The sequence below is a fragment of the Ochotona princeps genome, chromosome 4 (genome assembly GCF_030435755.1).
Source record: "Ochotona princeps isolate mOchPri1 chromosome 4, mOchPri1.hap1, whole genome shotgun sequence".
NCBI lineage: Eukaryota > Metazoa > Chordata > Mammalia > Lagomorpha > Ochotonidae > Ochotona > Ochotona princeps.
Window position 1 is genome coordinate 23,763,791 of NC_080835.1, and position 23,636 is coordinate 23,787,426.

Genomic DNA, 23,636 nt, shown 5'->3' on the forward strand with positions numbered 1-23,636 from the left:
TGAGCATCATGTCATAGTGGTCCACGTCTTATCTCTTCTTCATATCGTCTCTCCAATCCACACATCCTTTGCCAGAGCTGGTCTCCGGCAATCCATTATGCTGATTTGCCTACTGTAGCTAAGGAATTGTCGTGTCCTATTTGTTTTGTAGAAGATAAGATCAAAATTTAGTGACTTGAAAGACTCTGTCGTGAATTGGCTGAGTTCTGTATCTCACAAGATCTTGTGTTGAGATATGGTCCCCAATGTGGCAGTGCTGGGAATGCCTTTAAGAGGTGATTTGTTTACATCTTTAAGAAAAACTAGTTCTTTTTTTCTTGGAATTGAGTCTGGTCTCCAGGACATGACTCTCTGAAGACTGGCGTGGTTATGGCAGAGAAGTTTGCTGTCAAATGAGCAGGACAGCTCCACAGTCTCTTCTGCTGACTTCCACATCACTCAGCTGTTCCTCTTCCCTTGCATTAGGATTTAATTTCTGGAAATAGATCAGTGTCATTCAAGGCCTAGAAGGGTGTAACTCTCGTTATTATGTTACCATACTTGGTCAAAAACAAAGCATGATGCAAAATAACAAAAAGTGTTTTATGATATGACTTCTAAATATGTTCGAAAGTCCCAAATTTTTTGACACAAAAGTGCAAGAAAAAGTTTATGTTTTTCTGAGGCCATCATTTTAACAGACTACAAAAGAGATGAGCTCAATGAGCTAGGGGAAGGGCGGGATAAAGAAAAAGGAACAGTGGGAAAGTTGCTGGGTGTAATAGCACTTACAAAATTTAATGATCTGAAGGAAGGTCTTTCCGGTTAAAATATAGGAAACCCATGGAGTGTGGATGGCACGAACCAGGAGCAGATGTGGACAGGGCCTCTAATTTATTACCAGTAAAATAAAATCACATTCTGTATACTCAGAGGTTTGGTACAGACAGAAAAAATACTGCTTAAATATGTATAGCATTTATTTATGGGTTCCAAAATCATTTAATTATTCCCTATAACTGTAAAATATATCCTGATGCTCTGGGTAGAAAAATTAAGAAGAGGGGTTTACTGCTGTTTACCAGGGATTTCACAATAATAAATCCCAAGCAACAAACACAGAACCTAAACCAGGCATCACCAAAGACTACATAAAAATGTTTTATATAGGCTGAAAGGAGAAAAGCTAGTGGTCATGAATTAAGGATAGAAAAATGCTCAATAAAGTATATCATTTAGATGATCTAATAGAAGGCATGTGATCTCATGTTCAGTTGAAAATCAAATGGTAAGATCAGATTTGTAGATGATATTTAATCATTTGGAAAGTTCTCCATCTTGGCAGATTTTAGATCGATAAAACTAAGTACATTAAGTTTATTGAAGATATCAATCAATCATTTAGAGTATAAATGGCCCATCTAACCTGTTCACTGCGGGTTTATCACTCAGCCTCACGACTTTTCTGTGGGGAATGCACGTCCCTTTTGTGCCTTGAAACTCCTGTACATATTCTAGTCCATCCTTATTCCTGTTTTCCATCCCAGTTTAGACACCTCCTTTGGAACATTTTCAGTGAATCTCTGTCACTCTTAGAACAATGTAGTGTGTACAGCTAAGAGCTCAGATACTCACAGCACTAGAAATAAGCCTATCGTTATGTTTCCCTAACTCAACTCACTTTGTGTCAGACGTACTTTTCACTCGATATTAGAAAAAGTTCAGCAAATTTAGAGTTCTCCTTTTTTCATCTAACTTCTAATTCAAGATGTATTCCATAAAGGCAGAAATACGCTGCTGTCATATGATCTGTAAAGGCCAGGAGGAGAAAGTGGGAAATTTTCATGCGCAGAGAGGGAGAAAGACATTCTAACTTCTTAAGAGAACAAAACTATCAAGCACTGTAGAACAGCCCTTCAACTCTTCCTACCTGGGGTTGGATTGCGATTTAAGAGCAAGACAGAGATTAGAAGACAGTGCAAAGACATGTCCTGAAGTAAAAAGAAATGCTTGCAATTACTAAATCATCACTTAAACTTCCATGTATAGTCTTCTCAAATTTCAGCAAATTCCGGGCCCGGCAGCGTGGCCTAGCGGCTAAAGTCCTCGCCTTGAACGCCCCGGGATCCCATATGGGCACCGGTTCTAATCCCGGCAGCTCCACTTCCCATCCAGCTCCCTGCTTGTGGCCTGGGAAAGCAGTCGCGGACAGCCCAATGCCTTGGGACCCTGCACCTGTGTGGGAGACCTGGAAGAGGTTCCTGGTTCCCGGCATCGGATCGGCGCGCACCGGCGTTGCGGCTCACTTGGGGAGTGAAACATCGGATGGAAGATCTTCCTCTCTGTCTCTCCTCCTCTCTGTATATCCGGCTTTCCAATAATAATTTTTAAAAAAAGAAATTCAGCAAATTCCCTCACACGCTATGCTTTCTGCTCCATTCGTGGCGTGGCATGCAGCACATCACTTGCAAACACCTATTTTTGAACTTAGGGTGGGATTCAAATTCCCTGGTAAGTCACTGGGCCCTCCTTGTGTGATGAAGTATCTGCCTCACTCAGCCCAAGCTGCCTGTTCCTGCTACATTGAGTTTCCTTTGAATCTAAACCTAAATTGCTTTCCTCCCTCAGTCTCCCTACAGGCTGAATCTGTTCAAGTCCGGCATCCTGAACTCACTTCACATCATACCGCTCATTTCACCAGTCTCCATACACAATGTTCCTTCCTTCCAGATTTCCATGTCTCCCCTACTGACCTTCAATTGCCCTATTGTACTTCATAGTATATCTACAGAATTCTGATCACATCTAATATTTTTCCTTCATGACACCTGTTAGTGCACTGCCACATGGTTGCTAGAGTTGTTGATTTAATAGCTACACCTCCGTCATTCCTTTGAGCAAAGCCTATGTTGTTCATTGCTGTGTCTCCAGTATCTGCTCAGAAAAGGAATCCTGATAATATTTGCTTAAAGTACAGGTTGGAGGGATTAGGAATGGAACTGAGAAAGAAAGAACCCTTAACTGGCCCTTAGAAGCGAAGGAGATGCTACATTTTCAATAACAGGTGTAATACTGAAGCAGACAAAACTCTAGGTCTGGAAAGTCCCCGTCTCTTTGCCAGAAGTTGACCTGCTGGATTTGTTCTTGGAGGATGGGTTCAGACAGCCATGGTAGCACAGGGTACTTGGGCCATGAGGGGTAGGCTACTTACCTGCAAGGACAAGCATATGACTGTATTTTAAAAACTGTTATAGTTGTACAGAGTCAGTCTATGTCAGCTGTAAGTAGAAGCAAGCCTGGAAATCTCCAGCAAAGAGGGACTGAGATGCTAAAAAACATGTGTGCAGTGAGGAGATGGAGTAACTCAGAGGCAAGCTGGAAGAAATAACCGTAATTACGTGCTTCTGCCATCTTCTTCCCTGAGCTCATGAGTAATATGGAGAGCATCAAAGTGCCCACTTCGGATGGACCAAATGAGAAAATACATGTGAAATGCTTACCCTACACGCATATACAAATGTTTGGTAACTAGTAGCTGTTTTTATCTGTTTATTACTAAAATTCCTGGACTGTAGCCAGATGTGCCAATACCTGAGTGTTCTTAGTAAGTCAACACCTCAAACCAAGTCTTTGGGTAGACAATGGTACACATTTTCTGGAGAATAAGCCTATATTTTCATAACATTCTCAGATGAGTTTTTCAAAACAGCTTAAAAGGTTTGTCATTCGCTCTTCCAAAAGGAACAATAGCTGTCTTACCTTAAATTAGAACAAGTTATATTCTGTCTCCCTATACAATTGCTCTTTATCCCAAATGCCACTGAATTTATAGTGTATTTCCCCCCAAGGAGAAAAAGAGGCTTGTTTTTAAATACTGTACTAGCTTTATTTATAAATCATAGCATCACAGTATAAACCACAACAGACTATTTTCAGTTCTTAAATTTTTATTTCAATACTTAAACATAAAATTAATAATAACCATAATATTAATGAATGTAAATATTAAAATATGACAATATTTGAAACTCATATTTCACACATTTTGAAAACATTTGACATGGAAACACAGGTCCTTTGAGCATCAAATAAATTCATTGCATCCTGGCACCTGAACTTTCCCTGAAACAGAAAAACAAACAAACAAAGGCTCTTCAAAGCCATTAAACAAAATGTAAATATTCCTTGGTAATAAAATAAAGTGAAGTGCCCAACAGCTCACCCAAAGTGAATTCTGAGGTATATGAATGTAGATTATTATAAACAGAAAAAGGCCAAATCTGTATAAAGTTTCCACGCTTACTTAAAAATTAATAACACTAAGAAAGTAGACCAGCTCTCATACAATTACTAAAGACATACATATATCTGCAATCCAAAGCTTCTCTTATCCAAATGATTACTTGTTCTCCAAACCACCAGAGGGGCATACAAATCCTTCCTCCTAGCTGAGTGGAATTTTAACGCTGTTTCATGTAATACAAGACTCATACGCTCAACTAAAAAAAAAAAATCTCTATCTCCATCTATATTTTCAGAAAACAAATTGAGGCAAAGCTAAATTCCAGTTCACCTGAAGGAAAAGACATCTTTCCTCCCACTCCGACTTCTCAATGCATGTTTATTAATCCCAAGGAGCTTTTTGACCTCGCACCAACCATTCATCAATTTTCATCAGCCATTATCACTGGTCCCTACAGTGCACCTCAGTGGGTTGGCAGGAAAACATGTAGAATCAAGTTTCACCGGGAGAAAAATGCATTGCACTTCTAAAGTCACAGTCTATACTTCAAAAAAATGCTCCATTCAGTGCTGTGAATTTCCCTGGGGTGCGTGGCTGTATTTTCAACGGGCATTGTTAAAAATAAAGTTTGAGCATAGAACCAGGGTCTAGGATATTACACTCTCAACAATGAGGGCCAAAAGCAACCACAGGCAACATTCCTACATTTTGAAATTCCTGCAGCCAGATGTTCCTGGGATTTATCAGAATGTGATCTGATTAAGAAATTATTGGGAATGTTGTGCCATAAATCAAGTTCTTGGGCCCATGCATTGAAAATAGTTCCTATAGCACTATAAAAGGTGAGATTAATTTTGGAGAGTATTTACAGTGCCACCAATCAAATCACAAAATGGAAAGGAACAAGGTGAAAGAAGGGAGGAATCTACAAACCTGTATCTGCAGCCTTCAGGCAGTGATGTGATTATGTGAATGTAGCTGTTGATTCATGCAGAGCACAGTACCAACATGCTGTAAGCATTAAGCAGGATAAAGGGGAGGAGTGACTTAAAATCCGTTAATTTCCTAAATGCAAAATAAAGAATTTTTCAAGAAAACGCAATATTCAAATATGTAAGTTTTTCACAATTAAATTACAAATGTCATTGATATTCTGTTTATTAAAAAAAATCAAAGAAAACTGCTGTATTTTTAAAAAGTAAATACTGAGTTCAATCCCTGCAAAATACCAAATGCACACCACTTAGGATAATGTCACTGATGCGCGTTCAACAACTAAATTACAAAGCTCTTTGATACACTGTGTTTGAAGAGTGGCAATTATGGCCAGTAAAATCAAAGCAAGAAAAAAACTAATTAACTCTAACATATCATTATGACTCACTGTCATGTAAAATCCCAAGCCTGCTCTAAATTGCCAGCAACTGGCATATCCCAAATTCCTGAAGGTACAGAGAATAGTTTTCAAAGAACTGGAACCATCATAAGTTTAGGGAGTGAGAAGAGCTTTCTCTTTTTCCTGTCAAAGGCCCAAAGCATACAGTTTACTTCAAAACTCTCCCAACCCAGCTTCAAAAAATGTAATCCTCAAGTTATGAAGTCTAATGGTTACTTATGAATCCTAAACAATTCTAATGTGATCATATAGATAAACATAGTGACTAATTTTTGTGATAATATAATAACATGGAATTTGGGAACTAAATGCCTGAGTCCCAATTCCAGAGCAAATATGCATTATCCCTGTGACTTTAGGAAAACTCATGTATCTCCTTATCAAGTGGAAATAATGACATCTACTCCACAAAGTTAACATGAGGTAAAAGAGACTGAGTGTAAAACATTCCAAAAGTAGCAAAACATAAAACAAACAAAAACATTGCAAAATGGCAGCTCTTCCTCTGTACCTTAGGAAGTGTCATCCATGAAACTCAGAAAATTAACTTAGTACAAAGTTTACAAAAATCTGAAAATACTGAAAGTTTTTTAAAAATTAAAAGAATAGAATTTTTCAAAGACAAAGTATTCTCTGAAATGTGGATTTAGTAAACCGGATTCCACATAGAGAAAATCTATTAAATTTATTTATAGGCAGTAAACAAAATCAGATTTTTAAAAGCCTCTGTGGCCTTGAGATTGTATAGAAAAATATTTCAGTTTCCAAATTCCTTTAAATTAAAAGTACAAATAAAAAAATTCATATTTGGCTACCAATAACTAAGTAACTATGGACAAGTGGTAGCAGGAGATTTAATAGCTAGCTCTAGGTAACAGGTATATTCTTCTAATTCCATTATTGAAAAATATTCTTGAGCACAAAAGTTGTTTTACTCTCTCAAGGTCATAGTCAAGCTATCATTTAAAGCTCAAAAAGACTAGTTGGGTTTCCAACGTTTTTTCTTGATGAAGGATATGCATACATATGAAAATGTGTTTAGAATCCTTCACAATGGCCACTGTGCCATACAAATGTAAGTTATTATCTGAAAAAATGAACAAAAAGCTCTTTGGAATCTTGTAGCATAAGTCACCATATGTTAAATTAATTTTTTAGAAAGTCTGACAAAAATGGGATTAAAAAATACTATGTCACAAAACAAAACGCAATAAATCATAAACGAGAGAAAATGAAAATCACAAGACAAATTCCTTTCCTGGCCTCACTGACTGCTCTTTGACAAGCTTGACTTTGATTTTCATGTCACTCAGTCATGCATGAACACATATCTTTGTTCATTTCTGGTCCCCTGCAGTTCCTTCTGCTCTGGGTTATTGAGCTTTCAAATAACTAATCTCTCCTTTTGCTTTTCTGAACTCACTGAACGGTTCAAGCAACCAATGCATCAGTAACCATTCCTGGCATGGCTTCAGCATCGGTGACTTCTCCCTGCAACCTGCCACCTCTTGGGTGGCGAAGCCCCTCACACAGTAGTGAAGGGTGCTAGGAGAAGCCTTTAATGCAACTCAGAAGAAACCTGCAAAAACCAACTGAGAAGCGGTTAAAACTCCATTGAATCTTGGCTTTCCAGAGAGTCCTCTATGCCCAGTGGGTCTTCTAAACTTGTTTGTGAGTTCATGGCAAATCCGGAACTTTTTAATGTATTATGAGCATTCATAAACTTCTGGAGGTATTTGGAGGTGTACAGCCAGTGGTGTTTCAGGACATCTTCCATTTCATAGCACTTGGATTGCCTGGCATTCATTTTCCGAAAGCGTCGGAACAGTTTGTTGCCGGATTCATTTCCTTCACTTGCCCAGGCCCCAATAGAGCCATCCCGTTCAATAATTTCAGGCACGTGGGCCAGGGTTTTGTGAAAATAATTGGTGATTTTGCCCTCATATCTATACTTGAACTTGGTAGAGAGAAGCTCAGCAAAACGCTGTGAGTTGAAACTGTACTGGCAAAGGGATTCTGGGCACTCTTTAGCTGGACAGGAAGAACGCCACACAGGTTTCATCTTCAGGTAAAGCTCCATCAGCTCCCGGAGAGCTTCGTGCCTCTCCCCAGATGGAATTAACTCGCAAACTGCCTCCACAGTCTCCATGGTCATGAGCTTCCTGGCAAAGTTGCCATTCATCCGCATGATTGGCTTCAGGTTCATCTTCTTCCTAAGATGCTTGTCCAGTGTGGCCTGCCATCTTTTCCTTTCCTCCTTGGTGGCGTTGGGATTCTTATATACCTCCCCTATCTCTAGCTGGAAGATCTTGTAGAACTCCGCTGCATTGCCAATGTCACAGTGGAGTGCATCTATGGAAGGGACTGTCTCAATGAAAGGTTTGGCGGAGACCCCTTTTACCCGATCCCGCAGTTCTTCCACGGACTCATGGTATGGGTTGGAACGCCAGACCTCATAGCGTTCCAGGTTCTCAGCATGGCTTCTGGTTATAGAATGGAAGACAAGATTTTGAGAAGCTTCCAAGCGGGTGGCATCACAGAGAGTACAAATGTAGACTGAGCCAGAAGCCTCGAGGCCTTCCACTTCCCGGACAAGCTTTTCATCGTATCCAGTGCCCCTGAAGATAAACTTGAAAGTCCTGAGGATACCTCCCATCTCAAGCATTAATTCACTGCTCTTCATGGCCTCCCTCTCAGCAATGAGAGGGCTCAGAATGGCAGTCAGGGTCTCGTGGTCAGACTCATCTGCCAGCATGAGGCACAATGGTTTGCAACACAGTTCTGAGTTAGGTTTGGCTTCCTCAAACACCTTCACGTTCTGTGATCCATGTGCTATGGTAATTTTCATGACTGTGAATGAAAAACGAACTGCCTTCTCAGGAACTACTGGCCCACTCCCATGTTTCTCACTTACATCTCCCATTCCATCACAAGACTCCTTCACCACTACAGTGAATGGGCCGTTCAAGTAGTCATCAAGGTCTTGGGACTTCATGCCTTGCAAGATGTCTTCTTCCATGTCCATCAAAGCCGACACCAATGCCGCATCATAGCGGAACCTCTTCGCAATAGTGTCCACTGGGTAATCATCCACAGAGGAGGAGAGTCCAGACAGCCCGTCAATAATGCCAACATCAGTACTGGAAGATACATTCTTCAGAGGGGGCCTCCACTCAAAGGGGTGGTAGCCTGGCAGAAGGACCTTCTCAGCATTGCGAAGGGCATGCAAAGGCTGAAAAATCTGCCTCCCAGTGATGGCTTTCACAGTCCTGTACATTTTGTGGTACTGACTGCAGCTGAGGAATGTGTTGACACGGATGGCCAAGCAAACAGCTGGCTGGAGGCCAGAGCCACGACCCTGCATGATGGCCTCCAGCTCATCAGCTTGTCTGTGCTCATTCCTCGCCCTCAGGGCCAGCAGGAACAAGGTCAGGCACACAGCCTTCACATCTCCACCTTCTTCTTTGTCAGCAAAGGCCTTGACTTGTAACTTTAACTCCCTCAGCCGGTGCTTCTGAGCTCTCCGGGTCAGTGACAGGAGATGCTGACGGGGCCGGCCCCCTTTATTAACATGCACCAAAGTTTCTTTGGCTTCCCTGTGGCTGGAAACGTGGTGATTGTATTTTTCCAAGCTTACCTCTTCATGACACTCTTGTGCTGGACATTTCACCATCAAGGAATTCAGGATACACAGAAACGACTTCACGGGACTTTCCAGATCAGTAGGGAAGCATGGGTATTGGCAAGAGGGACAATAGCTGCCCATGACTTTGAGGCATCTCAGAATGCAGACCCTGCAAAACACATGCTTGCAGCTGGTCTCCACAGGGTCAGCCAGAATATGTTCACATATCTGGCAGGAAATAGATTTCACAAAGGGTGCTGGGAAGTCCACTGCAAGGAACTTGGTACTAAGATGTATCTGACTGCAATTGGCAATCTTCTTCATGACTTCCTTGTTGGTGATTCTTGCCTGAGCTCTTCTCTTGCTCTGATGGTATTGTCTTGCTTGGTCACGCACAGCTTTGAGTTTTTTGCTGAGCTGCACATTTGACTGATGATTCCTCCTCTTGAGTCTCCGATGGGCAGTGTAGCAGATGTCACAAGATGCTGCATGCGGTTGCCACTCCATGGTTGCACTCCTTGGGAAGTAAACCTCACGTGGAGCACTGCTAAACTTCCTATGCATGATATGCCAGCACTTATGACAGAACTCAGTGGGGTGGACTGAGTCAACATCTGCCTTCACATCGATCCGGAAAACCTTGGCAATGAGATCTGGCCAGGAAGTGGCTCTCTTCTCCTTCTTCCGTAAAAGGTTTCGAGTTTTACTATCCACAGGCCCATGCACAGGGTATCTCCTGCTGTGTTTATCAGTTTTAAAAGAATTCCCACAGATGCGGCAGAGATGTCGAAGGTTGGCTTGGTGGATTGCTTTGTCTCTTGCCTTCCCATCATCGTGAAATTTCTTTGAAAACTTAGGGTGGAGCTTGAATGTTGGTGGTGTCGGCTCTGGCTTCTGCCCATTGGTCTTGGCCTGGATTGCTGGTGAGTGCTCTAGAAAAGGCTTTCCCTCAGAGGAATCCTTCTTCTCTTTTTGAGCTTCTTCAGGAGGTTTTTCAAAGGATCTTACCCTGAACAGCTTGAATTTCCATTCAGAAAATTTAAGATGTGGATGCTGAATTTCATCTGGGGCAGAACTGAGTCCCAGAGTGGGTGGCAAAGACACAGCCATGCTGGCTGAATTACCTGGGTACAGGAAAACAGATAAGATTAAGAAAAAATTCAATTATCTCACTAATGTATTAACACATCCATGTATTCATTAGTTAATTCAATCCAAGGTGTAATTATTAAATCTTCTACTTGAATACATCGTTAGGTACTGATCATAGGTCCACAAAAATAGAGCTATTTCCTATTTTGACAGTGCTTATGATATTTATACCATATATACTGTGTAGATTTGTATATACAGACATAGATGAATATACATATATACAGTCTTATTCCCTTGTCACAAAAACTTCTTTGAAGATAGAAATTCTAAGTCATTCATCGTTCTGTCCAAACACTTCCTGGTAAACATTAGGTTCTCAATAGTTATTTGCTGAGCAAATGCAAAGATAAACTGGCTACAACAAAAACAAAGGAAAGTAATTTTTCTACATTGTATTAGCCTTGTTGCACTAGCTGTGCAATATATTTCTAGCTTTTTAAAGCAAGTGTTCTGGGAACCTGATTCTTTATTTCTTCCAAATGGGTCATAAAGGAATGATAAAGCTACAAACTCAAAGAAACTAATTACTCAGTAGTTGAAACGATGAAGTGAATTTTGCGCTTTATGGATGCAAACTAATAATAAGTATCATGGATAGTAATTACGCTTACAATTTCAATTAATGAATGATATTGTAAATTATAAGGCTGTGTCTACATTAGAAATAAAAACTACTGAGCTCTAAACCTACAACAAACCACAGCATTTCTTGGCCAAGGCACAGAAGAACTTTTAAAGTGAAAAATTCCAGGGCTTGCAAATAGAACTCACACAAGCCATTCTAAGAGTCATTTCTGGTCAGCAGTCATTAACTGGAGTGTTTGCAATATGAAGAGGTAAAGAGGAATGCTTTTCTTCCTAAAAAGAAAACTGGATAAGCCCAGGAACTCTACTGGGCTTGATGCTCACTCTACTGGGCTTGATGCTCACTTTACAACTCGTAAAGTGAGCATCAACAGTAATGTAGGCAAAATTCTGACAATGTGATCTGATACTCGCTAAACCCAGTTAGCCTACTTTTGCCAAAATCCTTTAGCACATACAACTGGAAAAATGGCAACTGTATTTTCAACCTATGGGTCCATCTGCACCACTCAATTTTGCCTAGGCTATCCCTTTTGACTCTCCAATTATTTCTAGCAATATACAGTATTCTCCCAAAAAGCCACATTGATGAGGGCTTTTTTGCAGTCAAGGAGACAAACATTCAGTTGATCACATTTTGACCATTGTGGGATTGTAATTGTGGGGGCAGCAAGGAGCGGATGATGGCAGAAACACTGATCAGCACTAGCAAAAGTTGTCCCTTTAAAGAACTACTGAAGTTTGTTCCATCTTGCATGCATTATTCATTAGAATGACAGGAGTTCTTTTTTTAACAAAAATGAAAAGCAAATTTATATTACTCCTTTAGATTATTCCATGGGCAAGATTTCACAATTCTAAAACATTTCAAAGGTCTCAGTAACATCAAAAACATTTCATCTGCAGCCCAACAAATCCTCCAGAGATGCTTACAGCTTGGTCAGATTCCTTAATACTGCCCCCTAGTGGGTGCTGGGACTTTCCTTGCCTCTTCTACCTCATAACCTGGAATTCAACCCCAAATGCCTTTTAATTGCTTTACTGTTTTAACTTTCCAGCCTTTTCCTAATGCGCCTGTTCTTTTGACATTGCAAGACAAACTTTTGAGAAATTATTATTTTAAAAAAATGTGTATGACTTTATCCTGAGTTCATCAACTACAATATAAATAGTGTATTAAGTCAACCACAGAGCTTGTTGGCAACTGGTACTATCTCCTCCCCCTCCACATTTCTCCTCTATTGCCCACCAGCTGAAATATTACAAAAAACTCTGCCAAACCATTCTTTAATACTAGCACGAAAAAGTGTCACGGCCAAACAATTATCAGCTATTGATATTCCAATCAAATGCATTCATTAAATTGTTTCCCAATTTAACTGTGATAATGTTTAGCCAAATGATAAATAAGAAAGAAATGTAATGAATGTGTTATGCTTATTATTTTTAGGAAAATATACTCTTGGATGCCAGGAATGTTGCCTGTGAAGTTATGTAAAATTTGATTTTTTTTTTTACCTTTACTTGTGATGTTTATCCTTCAAAACAAGTGTATCTTCATCAAGATAAATCCATCTTTTGAAAGAACAGAACTTCTAAGAACCAAATCTAGTGAACTCTTTTTTTATATATCTAATTACTAAAGATTGAAACTATTGATATCACTCAGCATGAAGGAAATCATGGAATATAAATTTGTATAAAATATCTAGAGGAAAATTTAGCAATGTCCTTTGAAAAGTTTAAATACATTATCTTTGGTGTAATAAATCTCCTTTTAGAATATTATTCCATATTTATTTTGTAAAAACGTTCCCACAAGCATTCAGTGATATTTATATGAATGTAGAGAAAGAGATTTGTTTAAAAGATTGTTGGAAAAATAAGAAATAATCTAATTACAAAAGAGGCATTATTAAATTAAACGGATAGACAAATGAAATGACACAGAAGATTAAATTTTTGAGTAGACATTGATATCTGTGCAATTTCTACATGCATTAATGACATGTAAAGATGTCTACATGAAAAAGCAGACAAAATAGTAGGACCATTTAAACAGCATACTCAAATTCTGTATATATGAAAGGGCGGAAATTCTGACAGGTTAGGCACTAAACCCTTATAAGAGTGTTTTGTCTCCAGAAAATAGAATTGATACTGTAGGAAATCTGTTTTGAGCTTTATATTTCACTCATCTTTGTATCATTTGAATTTTTCATAACCAGCATGAACATTTTGACCAGTTCATTTGGGATAAAGCTGTTTTCAATGTTAGGTTTACATATACTCCATTGTCACTTTCGCACATTTCTTTCTGAATTTCCCCCAGAAAAGTTTAAGTGCTGGCTAACTCTCAAAAACTGATCACTCTTTTAAGTTGCCTTGTTTTTTTGGCAAGTGTATAGAACACAAATTCCAATTTGGACCTGTAGACTTCATAGTTAGAAATCTGACAAGTGTTGTTACTGCTTAGCAGAAGAACAACCTAAGAATCTAAAAGCTGTGGAGCTTGTGCTGGTTGAGCTCTGACCCACCAGACACTGCCATGTCCACACTGTCATCAACAATCAGCCTGCCGTGGATTAGATGAGGTAGAAGCTGTAACTGGGTGGTGTGACCATTTGTTACTTCAGGAGACTGGGTCCCAAGGTGTGCAGCACATCCCCATCCCCCCTCCACCCACTACCCTGCACACATACACTTTCAAGTGCTCCATCCACCATCTCCCGTTTCAACATCATTGCCTTGGTCTGTACAGAATTCCCAAGTGTTTCCACTGGGTCTCAAATCCAACTACCACCCTTGGTTGATGTTTCTCTTCCAGTAAACATGAAGAAAATAGACTCTTGTTGACACCTCTCCTTCTCATTCACCTGTTAATTCCACAGACACTATTGTCTGCAATTTACCAAACACCACACCATCAAAAGATTGGCAGCATCCAAAGCCTTTCTGTAAGTCTCAGACAACAGACCCTTAAACTTTCGCTTTTCCAGAGACAACTCCTTGCTTGAACCGTGGCATACAGTGAAATGTCCTGCCACCAACTCGAATCTGGGATGTTGGCTCAAAAACAGAACCGCAAAGTTAGGCTCTTTACAGTGGGAATTCTTAATGTAGATCGTTTTAATAAGAAACATAGATCACCAGATCCCAGGGAGGCTGAATGTTATTCTGGGATGGAGTCCAGAGAGTATCCCAGTGATCCTGAGACTTGTGGCCAGCCCACAGGCCACATTTGAAGAAACGCTAGCCTCCCAAATAGTACAAACAAGCTCAGGAAATGCCTGGCAATAATCAGCAGTACTAGAGAAACTATGCATATCTCCCCGCCCTAGAATTTGTTTACTCTCAAGGATTTTTCTTGGTGGGACCAGCACAGTTTCTTTTCACTAGTCTCACAATTCGCCTTCTGCAAATTTGCTCATGTGTTCACCAAGAAGAATTCCTTAAACCTTTGTTCTGCCAGCAGTTTTCACTCAGAGCAATTCAGAAATTTTCCTTCTTTTCTCTGAATCTTTGTTGTCTCAGATCTTGGTCTCTTACTCCTTCTTAATTTTCATACACAAGAAATAAAGACCAAATTGTCAGCTTCCCTAGCTTTCTCCCTCATCACCTGCAAGAGAAAAAGCCAAGTACTTCTAATTAAAAACATATAAAAGTAATAAATATTTTGGCTCAAGGGATGAAACGTATAAGTGTTACCTTGCTCAGCAGGCTGCCTGGCTACAGTGTTGTTGGATATCTGCAATTTGGCTGATATTATTCAATGCCAGAGAGAAAGCAGTGTGTTCTCTTCTCCCTCCTGGCTTTCTTGTCCTTCAGAGCCAACTGTTGCGTTATTTATCAGCCTGCACTGTCCTTCCCAGCCTCCCCCACCATGGAGGGTTAACCACAAAGGATGGCAGCCAATCACAGGCCAGGAACACTCAGCTCCAGCTGCACCTGGCTCTTCAGCAAGCTTTGCTTGGGGGCAGGGCAGGGAGGGGGACAACAAAGCACCAGTATGTACTGAAGAACTGGCTGCTGGCTTAGGTTGGAAATGATCTTGTAACTTATGTTCTGGTTACTGCCAGGCTTCTACAACTCTGTGTTTCAGTTTTTACATCCACAGAATGGGAATATTCATCCTGTATGCTTGAATCAGTGAGTTAGAACAGGGAGATCTGTAGAAAAATAGTTAAAATAGTACTTCATACATAGTAGAGGCTTCTAACAGTATTATTTTTTATTATTGTTTTGAAATGGCATTTTGATAGCTCCAGAACCCTTCTTCCTGGTTAGTTCTTGATCTGGAAAAGGTGGTGCTCCCTGAAAGCTCACTGCTTAATAATGCCTAGAGCGTTGAAGTTGACAGACTAGGATTTGACTTGGACCTTTGGTATGTGATCTACACTTTATAAGCCTGTATCTCCCCGTCTACAATCCAAGCTTCCTAATCCCTGCCCCCATTCTTGAAAGCAAAGAAAGCAACCATTATTCAAAGCAATGGATTCCAAGTTCCATACTAGATTATCTAATTCTACCAAGAATTAAATGTGTCTGCTACCTATGTCTTTAAAAATAAGCACCAGAAGCTTGGAGTAATGAATTAACTTGTCCATGGTCCCCTGGCCACTAAATCATAAAGATGGGATGGGATCCCATAGCCCATGCTCTTAATTATTTCAGTATTCTGTAAAAAGAGAAGAATAAAAACCACTTCATTAACAGTACTCTGTGGATTGTTCAAGAACAAATTTCAGGACACCCATTACTATCTTGGTTTCAAGTCCCTTGCATAATTCTTAGGTCAGCTTTGTCCTCCAAGGACCTTATGGTAAGCAAATACCTGAAAGATTCCCTTGTTTATTGGATCACCAGCAGAAACCATCAAGCAACAGGCTCAAGGGTTTCCTAGTGCTGTGCTGCCCTCATTAGACACTTCCTTTATAACCCTACTCTTTTGTAAATGAACGTGTCCAACCATACAACAGATAGACCCAGGTTTTCAACAAGCTAAAGACAAAGCCAAAATCACAGGGAGGGAGAAGAAGCTGGTCTGAGGCTGCCAGAGCATCAGAGTGTTAGCACCTGAATGAAGAGAACCTTTGCCTGAGGTTCTTATTTGAGAAGGCACTCGGACTGCCAAGGGAGGACTAAACATTCCCTGAAGTTGATATTCATCTTATTTTCATGCCAGGGCCACTAAGAAGTAGACTCTGTGGCCTTGATGTCCTCCTGCCACTCTGGGGTCAAGTGGAGAGGAGTCACACTATGACCTACAAAGAAGGAAGGACCCTTCGCATTCTTCCTTGAACTCTCCAAAACCCTGCATCTGTCTGGACTCACAGAAAGGAAAAGGTCAAGTGTGCACACTTCACCTTAAAAGGATAAAGAAAGCATCAGCATCTTAAGAGTCCTGGCTTCCAAGGACAGGCATCAGTATTCCAGGCCCACGTATGAGCTAAGGCAAACGAACAGAACAGCAAGTCTGATTAACCCTGGACTACCATGGGTCAACAGGGTCAGTTAGCCATGATTCGCTCTCAAACTAAAGTCGGAAAACATGAAATCCTTGTCACTTTTCTTAAAGATTTGTTTATTTATTGGAAAGGCAGATTTTACAGAGATCTTCCATGCTCTGGTTTATTCCCCCAAATGGCCACAATGGCCAGAGCTGAGCTAATCTGAAGCCAGGGTCCCGGAGCTCCCTCTGTGTGGGTGCAGGGGCCCGAGGAATTGAGATATTCTCCACTGCTTTCTCACACCATAAGTAGAGCAATATATCGATGTATCAGAACTGGAGTAGCCAGGATTAGAACTGGCACCCATTTAGGACTCTGGTGTTGCAGGCAAAAGCTTATTCTACTATGCCATGGTGCCAGCCCCATGAAACTCTTTCCAATTTTTGTTGGAGAAGTTACCTGGTCAAATACTAATAAACACATCAGAGAATACATCTGGCTTTTGGGGAACAGGGGTAAAAGGCTGATACCTAACAGCAGGGTTCTTTCTCTCTTCCCCTCTCATAGATCTGTATACTGCTTAACTTCACATCAGTGGTATGATGCTTTTGTAAATAGGAAAAGAAACTGCAAGATTTATTAATAAATATTCATAATAATCTGAAAATGAGGCAAATGTTAGGTTCATAGGAAAATGTGGTCCCACAATTTTTTGTTTGTTTGTTTTATACAGAAATCTGGGTTTGCATACTACAAATGCTTCAGAAGCAGAATCAAGAAGATTTTTATGTTCTCTTCCTATTTCACCAGAGGACCTCTTTTTCCCAACTATATTGAAATCATTCCATTGACTGATGTTATATATCCCCTGCTAAGAGCTGGGATCTCCATTACCTGGAAAAACAAGTCAGGTGACAGACTTTGTCTCTTTGCTTGGACACTGATTCCATCCACTATCCCAGTTTCAAGTATTGTTCCTTTGACAACCGCACCTGGAGCAAGTCTTGACTTTTATCACAAAATAGCAAAGTCAGGGCTGCCCAGAAATGTGTGCTTTTCCAAGCAAATTAAAGCAAATTTGGTAAAACACCGCTCACAGGTGTTGATCAGATTTCACAGGAGTCAAAAAATGAAAAGAGCAAATTAAGGCTTGAACAATTCCATGCCAGGTTCCACCCTGAGGACAGCCTGCCCAGCAGGGACAGAAGCTAAGGGTTAATCCTGGGAGTGCCAACAACCCTATAGTGCATGGGCTCCTTCCCACACACACTCCTTGCTTCCCCTCTGTGCATCTAAGCTCACAACCCTCCTTAGCTGGTTGCCTCACTTACTCCTTGTGGCTCCCCAAACGCCCTTTTAAGAGACATTTTCAAATTGAATTTCTTCCCAGAAAGCAATGAGCTCTAGTTGCTGATATCAATCAAAATCTACTCCTGCAGCCATGGTCTGAGTATGAACACAGCGTTTTGTTCTCTTATCATAATACAGCAGATGCTGTTTGCTAGCATTGTAATTACACACAAAGCGTGTGTCTAGAGATCTCCAACTGGCCAAACTCTTGTCTTCTAACATCGCCAAATCCAAAGCCAGAGCTAGAGGGAAACTTACAGGTTATCTGGCCTGATGGATACATTTTATAAGTAAGAAAACAGCCCCTTGAAGGGTGAAGTGTCCTAGCAATGTCACAGAAGAGAATCAGCAGAAGGAAGGCACTTCAAACCACAACAAGATTCCCATCACTATACTGGTAAGGAAACACCCCTCTTCTCCCACCTCCAATGCTGTCTCGCCTCTCTTAGCTGGAAAGGAATTCAAGTTGACAACGGAGCAGAACCTGAGCAGGTCGTTGCTAGAGGACAGCCTTGGGTAATGACACCAACTTGTCAAGCGGCTCTGGCCGCGCAGACGCACTGTTTCCAAGTGTCCATTTCCCCCCCCCCCACGCTTCAAGTCTTTAAATTGCTCTTTAATTAATTCAATGCAGAATGTCCCTATTAGTGAATTTTCTGATGCGTTATTAATTGTTGTGAACATAAGCAGCGGTTCATTCCCCACACATTCAGGAGTGCCGCAATCAGCTTCCAGAGACTCGTTAGGCTATTTCCTAAGCAGCTACTGCCACCATGTGGGCAAAATCTACATCCCACACGGATCCCAAAATGCCATTAGAAAATTCAAGTGAATCCCTGAACTGGTTAAGAAGGAATCACGAGGATTTTTCTCTTTTCTCATCTGTTCCCCTTTTCCCAGTCTCCGTCCACTGCCTGTATCTGTGAGAATTCTCATACAAATTCCTATAAACTAAGAAGCAGTGCCAAAAGCTTAACAGATTAAAGTCGGAGAGGGTGGTGCAAACAGTTAATCCACTGCTGAAGCTGGAATCTCTATTGGAGGGCCTAGGTTGAAGTCTTGCCTCTATTCTCCAGTCCAGCTTCCTGATAATGTGCTCCCTGGGGTGATGGCTCAAGAACAAGAATCCCTGTGTGCCACCCACATGAGAGATCCAGCTGGAGTTCCCAGTTCCTGGCTGGAGCCTGGTGCAGCTCTGGCTGTTGTAGGCATTTGTGGGATGAATCAATAGATGATAAATCTTTCTCACTCGTGCACGCTAGCTCTCATTTCAACCAAATAAAATTGACATTTTTATGCTCAAAGAAATTTTCCCAGGAGCTCCAGCTTTTCCTGACGTTAAGAATCTAACACGGAGCCCCAGCCTGTCTTCCTACTGCTGAGTGGATCCAGAACATGTGTAATCAACACCTATTCTTAAATCTTAAACTGGTCAGCGTGAGAGGAGCGTGTCTTTGTGAGGAAATTTTGGAGAACTGAGAGTTAATGACCAAAACAATAAGCCTTTATTGGACAGATCTGCTAATCTAGGGCTGTCTGTATCATTTCAAATCCAACAATATCCTTACCCTACTTAGCTGTGAGGGTTCTGAGAAAAAAAAATCACATACAAATACAGCATGAAATTTCTCAGAGATTGTGTTCTGACCTGGGAAAGGAGCTCTCAGAACTGGAGAAAATGCAATGCCCAAAGCCTACCAGCAGACAGCAGTAGTTTTCATAAAACAGTAGACGGACAAGTTCCCCAAGGTCACAAACTCCCGCTCCCAAAGTTGCACAACTGTTGCAAGAAAAAAAAAAATCTTTGAAAAATAGAATTTTAACTTAATTTTAAATAGAATAGAATCTTGAATAGAAACTTTAACTGTTTCTATTGATATATTCTTCCTCACTTCACCTTGGGCTGAAGATAGGTACCAGTTAAGAACCTGGGCTTTGAAATGGCAAACCTCTGTAACGCTCTAAATTCAAGCCTCACTTCAAGCCTGTACGGCCTTAGACTTACTTCTTATTCTCTCAGACTCAATTTTCTCATTTGAAAATGGGAACAGGAAGTGCATGACAGCTACAGGAGCTTTGGAAGCGGCCATGGGGGTCACGTGGCCAGCATGAGGCACTGCTCCTCCTTCTGGTTCTCCCAGCATCAGCGACGCCTGCACTCACTATTTCATTGTACCTTAAAAGCTGCAACTGGTTCCACGAACACAATGACACTGAAGAGGGTGCCGGCCCGTGCCATGGCAGGAGGCCATTACCTTCCCTGCAATTCCACAGATCACAGCAGTACCTGAGGCAATGGCCCCCAGCTCCACCTCCATTCAACAACCTCCACGCACACCATGCAAACTCTTCATCTCATTTTTTATTTTCTCCAGATACTCCCATCCAATAAAAATTCTAAACCTGTTAAACTTACAAACACATCATCTTGCTTTGATGATCCAACCGTTTTGCTGGTTCCCCAGTTGCCGTGAGAGTAGAAGACGAGGTGACGGAAGGGTTGTTTCTGTCTCATCGCCCACTTCATCTCAGGCACACTGCCCTCAGGGTCGCTCCTCAAAAGCATCAACTCATCTTGCATTTGCTATTTTTGCTGTGTAGAAAAACTACCTCAGACCCCGCTGTGTGAGAGGTCTCCAGAGAAACAGAATCCATAGATTATATAAGTAAACAGATAGATGATACATAGGTGGAAAGATGATTATAAAGAATTGGCTCACACAATTAAGGAAGCTGAAAAGTGTCACGAACAATCATCTGCAAGTTAGAGGCTAAAGACATCCAGTTTTGTGCTTTTTGTCCAAAGTCAATGGCCTGAAAACAAGGAATGTTAATGGTGTTAAGCTACCATTAACTCGGGGTGGGGGGGCATGCCAGGAAAAGACAAGAGTCTGAAGCAAAACAGATTCTCTTTCCTTCGTTTTATTTATTTATTTATTTATTGTGCTTTATCAGGCTCTGAATAGATTGAACACTGCCCACCCTCACCAGGAGGGGATATCCACTATACTCAACCGGTGGTTCATCAGGAAACACCTCAGAAGGATGACCCTCACCAGCACCCAAAATCATTTGTCGTGAAATATTCGATCCAGGCACGAGGACACAAAAATCTGTAATTCCTACTCTGTCCCTATGTTGTTCTGTGATCTTGAATCGCCAAGGTAAGCATTTTTGAGACATAATTTGCTCTGTTTAATAATTTGTAAAAATGGGTAGCAGCCACTTTCTAGCGGTCTTATGAAGATTAAATAACCAAATAACAATATCTGGCTGCGAGTCTGACACTTGGTAGGCATTTAATAAATACTAGACTTTACATGGGGATAATAGGTAAGTACCTTCAGGCCTGGCGCAGTAGCCTAGTAACTGAAGGCCTCACCTTGCCTACACCAGGATCCCATAAGGGGGTCAGTTTGTGACCCAGCAGCTCTGCTTCCCATCCGGCTTCCTGCTTGTGGCCTGGGAAAGCAGTCGAGGATGCCCAAAGCCTTGGAAACCTGCACCAACATGAGAAACCTGGAAGAGGCTCCTGGCTCCTGGCTTCGGATTGGCTCAGCTCCCTTCGTTGTGGCTGCTTGGGGCGTGAATCATCGAACAGAAGATCTTCCACTCTGCCTCTCATCCTCTCTGTATATCTGACTTTCCAGTAAAAGTAAAATAAATGTTTAAAAGAGAGATAAATACATTCCTCCTAAAACTTTGTGATTATGTTGGCATCCTGAGACCTATTCTTTAGTTGATCCTCAGCAGTTCAGAATAAAGATATGAAATATCACATAGAAAAGGCAAATGCTGAAGCTAATTGAAAACTTCAGGTAAACATTAAAATATGAAAAGCACATGTTAACCAAAGTGAAATGACAGAGCGTAAGTATGGATTGGATTATGTCTTCCTATCCAAAATTCATATGATAAATTCCTAACACCCACACCTCAGGAAATGACTGCTTCTGGAGGTAGGGTTTTTTTGTTTGTTTTTATTTAAGAGCTTACAGGCAGCACGTTAGAGTCAGGCTCTTTAAATTAAAGACCAAAATTTTAAAAAACAAATAATTTGCAAATGTGACAGTGGTCAAGAATGATCATCTAAATGGTTTAAACCCTCAGCCCTCCTGTGGGGTTAGTCTTTAACACAGAGGGTAGAAGAGCATCATTTTAAATAAACAGCCCCAGAACCACAGATGGCAGGTACGTTTGTCAGTGAAGATGAACATCATAGCCTTGCAGACTATGAAAATCTGCCAGGAATCCTTTCTGCGACAGAGACGACACTTCAGAATTTTAACATTAAATTCTCTTTCTCCAGCAGCAGATCAGCATATCTAGGCTGAAGTTCCTCTTTTCTTTCCTGTTGTCGCTGAACGTCTTCTTGCAGACACTCTAATTGCCACGGAATAGCAGAATCTTCATGCCTCTTCAGTTCTTCGGAAGTGCATGACTCCAAGTGTGTCTGCTCAGTTTGGTCCCACCAATCCTTCAGCTGTTTCCTAAGCCCCATAGCACAAGACTGGCAACCCCCAAGCAACATTTTTATCTTATCCATTTTTTTGCAGCTCAATTGGCTTCTGTGGTCAGGTGACTGTTTATCTGAAGCCTCTTTTCATGTGATTCGATTCTGTCCTTTTTGCCAGCCCAGTCGGCCTGTGTGTAGTGGCTCTGTCCTGCAAGATGTAAAGCTTGATTGTAGCACTCTTCCCACGGCCGTTTGTAAGCTTCACTTGAGAATTCTTCATGGCTCATTTGTTGTTTCCCACTTTCATCTGCTGCACCAAAACACCCTGTGCCTTTTTCGGCTCTTCTTTGGAGAACTTTTTATAAGGGTTACATTCCAGATTGGTAATGTGCTCTAAATTATTAGTACCAAATCCTACAGGTTTGCCTTTTTTTATTTCCAAACGGCTCACAAGGGTGATGGAGAAAAGGTGGTTCTATTTAAGGGTCTTAAAATAATTTCATTTACTTCTGCTGGCCTTGGCAGATCTTTCTGGAAAGCTTTGTAAATTCGCTTCATTTCCTTCAGACGCTTTGCATCTTGTATGACCTGCTTTGGGGCATCCAGCCCAGCAGCATCTTAAAAGGAGGTAGGATTTAAAACAGATAACTAAGTTGAAATGAAGACATGACATAAACCTTAATCCAGTATGACTTAGGTACCTATAAGAAGAGGAGATTATGACACAGACATAGAGGAGTGATAAAGTGAAGAGAGATCTGTACAGCCATCCATAGGCAAAGGGGAGAACCCACAATTGTGACAAAATTTTCTTGCTTTATCTACCAGATCCGTGTTACTTTGTTACTCCAACTCTGTCAAACTAAGACAATCACTAATAGAAATGTCGATTTTAAAGTCTGAAGAATTGCTTTTGATGCACAAACTCTCATCAAAGACAGGAAGTTGCAGAAGATGCTCCGTGGTCTTGGCTTCGGATTGGTGCAGCTGCAGCCATTGCGCTCACTTGGGGAATGAATCATCAGACGAAAGATCTTCCTCTCTGTCTCTCCTCTTCTCTGCATATCTGACTTTACAATAAAAATAAAAATAAAATGAATCTTTTTTTTAAAAAGGGAGTTGTTGACTGCACAGCTTGCCACTTTCCTGTCACTGATGTGTGTAATTGCTGTCTCAACTCATTACACCTGCTAGACATCCCACCAAATCCTGTGTTCTCACTTGCCGGAGCCCAGCTCCAGCTGAGTTCGGAGCTCGAGAAGGATGCATGAAATAGGCGTAGAGAGAAGAGAAACTGACTACTACAAGCCCAAGATCATTGTGGACCATGCGAGAAAGCTGTCTGCTTTATTTATACAGAAGCAGTCATAAGCTCTGGCACAGACTTTACGTCATGG

General features: G+C 41.0%; 1 protein-coding gene across 1 annotated transcript; it reads right to left on the reverse strand.

Annotated features, from left to right (window-relative positions):
* Positions 1 to 6,622: 6,622 nt before the first annotated feature.
* RAG1 (recombination activating 1) lies at positions 6,623 to 10,353 on the reverse strand. The gene has a single exon (XM_004585398.2). It carries the CDS (start codon positions 10,351 to 10,353, stop codon positions 7,222 to 7,224), a length of 3,132 nt encoding a protein of 1,043 aa, XP_004585455.2. The 3' UTR covers positions 6,623 to 7,221.
* Positions 10,354 to 23,636: the final 13,283 nt, after the last annotated feature.